Source organism: Pinus tabuliformis, chromosome 2_1 (assembly GCF_031772625.1).
Source record: "Pinus tabuliformis cultivar Carrire ecotype Pingquan chromosome 2_1, CPIR1, whole genome shotgun sequence".
Classification (NCBI taxonomy): Eukaryota; Viridiplantae; Streptophyta; class Pinopsida; order Pinales; family Pinaceae; genus Pinus; species Pinus tabuliformis.
This window is the reverse complement of record NC_142299.1, coordinates 99523683-99526404: the sequence shown is the minus strand read 5'-3', so window position 1 is coordinate 99526404 and position 2722 is coordinate 99523683. Positions and strand designations below refer to the sequence as shown.

The following is a 2722-nucleotide window of genomic DNA, read 5'->3' as shown; positions in this document are numbered from 1 at the left end:
AGATACCAAAGCCAAAATTAACCAACATAATTATATCAATAAAGACAAAAAAAAACATGTAACATTTAAACTGCATCTCAGGTGAAATCCTTAACTTTTTTACAATTTAGATTCAAAGGCATCCCACGTGTAATCCTTTAACCTTTTTTACAATTTAGATTCACAGTAGACCTTAAGATAGGTATTATCTGAGACATGTAACATTAAAACTGCATGCAATGTGAAACCCTTTAACCTTTTTTACAATTTAGATTCAGAGTGGACCAGATATGTATTAGCTATTTTTATGGTTTTATGCAAACATAAGTGGAGGAGGAAGAAGAACGCAAGTGGACAAAATGCTCAACAGCCCTGATTACATTTCATTATTTCTTGTCTGTTGCCCCTTTCCTGTAGCTTGCCTGCCTCGGTCTTTATAAATCCGAAGCAATCAGTTGAATGGGGATACTGCAGTCCTGCCTCCCATTGCTGCGCTCTGCTCGGCACTCTGGGTTTTATTTCATGGAGATCACTTATTAGATTAGCTGTTATGCGCAGAGAGGTATAGAAACCTTTCAAGTCTGCAATTTTCTATTAAATTAGAACAGCCCCCTTACAGAGTTTAATTGATGCTTGGTGGATACGAGGCCGCCCTCTGGGCATCTGCTGCAGCCAGCTCGCTGAGCGATTGTGATTATTATTTCTCTGGTGATGGTCTGTTGCCTAGGTTTCTTCTCCCCCACCCACTGTTTTTTCTGAAGGCTCAGTATTATAGATACCGGAGATTGAGGTGAACTGAGACAGGGGCGACCGCCTGTTGTCTTGTGCGGTTAGAATTAAATATTTTATGGAGAAAAAGGGAAAAGCATCGGTGAACAGACCGAATCCAAGCAATGGATCAGTACATAGACATGGTCACATGAACAGCTCTGCGACAGCAGGATGTGTTCATGGACCTACTGGCAATTTCAATCTCAAACAACAAGATGGGCAAAGCTTGCGCAGATCTCGGAGCTTCTGTGGGCGCCCTTTTCAAACAGAAAAGTCAGGGGAAGTTTCATCTTCATCAGCAAAATCTAAAAAGAATGCAACAACGATGATGAGAAGGCCTAAGACACATCCAGAGCTTCTCAATCGGGATCCTGCCCCTCTTTTAATGAGCAATACGAAGATGAATACCCCTGTGGAGGCACTGAGTGTGAATAAGTTGCTGGTGAATGTGACGGTTGAGCAGAGCAGTGGCCCGCTGCGTTTATTGCTATCCAAAGATGCAACAGTGGAGGATGTGATTAAAGCTACCTTTCTTCTTTATGCCAAGGAAGGTCGTAAGCCTCTTCTCAGCAATGATTCCACTGCCTTTGGCCTCCATTACTCACAATTCTGCATCGACTGTAAGTACTTTACTCTGTTTTTGTCCAGTAAAACCCATTAAATTCAGAAACAAATTTGCATTGGAGGATCTTTAAACTTTCTGACTTAATTTTGCATTGGAGGATCTTTAAACTTTCTGAATTAATTTGTTATTAATTCTTGATCTGGGAATTTTGTAGAAAAATAGTTCTTCTGGTGAATCATATGCATAATATGCATATTTTTGAGTCGAGACGTTTCAAACTAACCAATATGATTCATGAAGTTAACCATAAAAATAATAATCCAGTTCTTTTAATGGAAGTAAATGAATATTTTTGCAGGTTTAAATCCAACTGATAAAATCAAGGATTTGGGTTCCCGCAATTTCTTCTTGTGTTCGAAGCCGAAAGCAAAGGAGAGCTGTGGACTAAGCTTTCAGAGCGGAGAAATAGCTGTTACAGATCGCCCATGCTCATCTCCATTTCCATGTGGAAATAATAAGATTCAGAATATTTCAAGAATAACAGAGCCGTGGTACAACAAGCTTATGCAATGCCTTCTGTTACCGCCTTGATAGATTGGGATGCCTTCGTACAGAGCCCCCCTCTCTCTCTATATATATACTGTTAAATAAGATGCGTGATGTTTAGGCGAGTGGTGTTCCCCTTGACTGCCAGTGAAATGGCATCTTTGTTCATACGGCAATGGCGGTAGTGCTGAAGAATATCCACAAATTTTAACCACTCGTTCCATCATCGTTATTTGTACCATAATATCTGTATTGTAGAAAAGTTTCCTACTCTCTGTGAATTGTTTTTTTCCTTAAAACAATAGGTTAAGACATCATTTATAGTAAGGTATCTTGTCTTATATTTTGTACATATTCATACTGTTCAAGCGAGATGAGCAGCATGACTGTTCATTCTTTTGCCTGCTCGTCGATCATCTGCAACTAATAGATTCGTGTTGTCTTTTTATCTCGCAAAGTATTATCCATTCAGTACTTGTCCCAAGTTCCAACTGCTCAAAAACTATTTGGGTAATTTTCAGTGCATTGTTGGATTATAACTATGGTGGTTGTTTGATATGTGATTTAGTAGTGGGAATCTCATTTTGAAATTATACACTTACATTTCTGTTTTTTTTTAAATCTATGGGAGGATTATATGAGAATCATATAACTTTAAATTTTTTTAATTAGACAGTAATTTTTTTTGGGTGTTACTAACATTATATAATTATTTGACCCTTCCTAATTATGAGTTAAATTTAATGGAATTATCATCGTTAAATAATAGAATCTTTTTCTTGCTCTATACAACAAGAACAAGATGCCTGATGACTCACCATAGAAGAAAAAAGCCAGCTAAAACTTTTATCAATTTGTTTT

General features: G+C 37.8%; 1 protein-coding gene across 1 annotated transcript; it reads left to right on the top strand.

Moving 5' to 3' along the window:
- Positions 1 to 292: 292 nt before the first annotated feature.
- LOC149198976 (uncharacterized protein At4g22758-like) lies at positions 293 to 2309 on the top strand. The gene is made up of 2 exons (XM_089402235.1): positions 293 to 1370; positions 1674 to 2309. Exons 1-2 carry the CDS (start codon positions 827 to 829, stop codon positions 1904 to 1906), a joined length of 777 nt encoding a protein of 258 aa, XP_089258361.1. The 5' UTR covers positions 293 to 826; the 3' UTR covers positions 1907 to 2309.
- Positions 2310 to 2722: the final 413 nt, after the last annotated feature.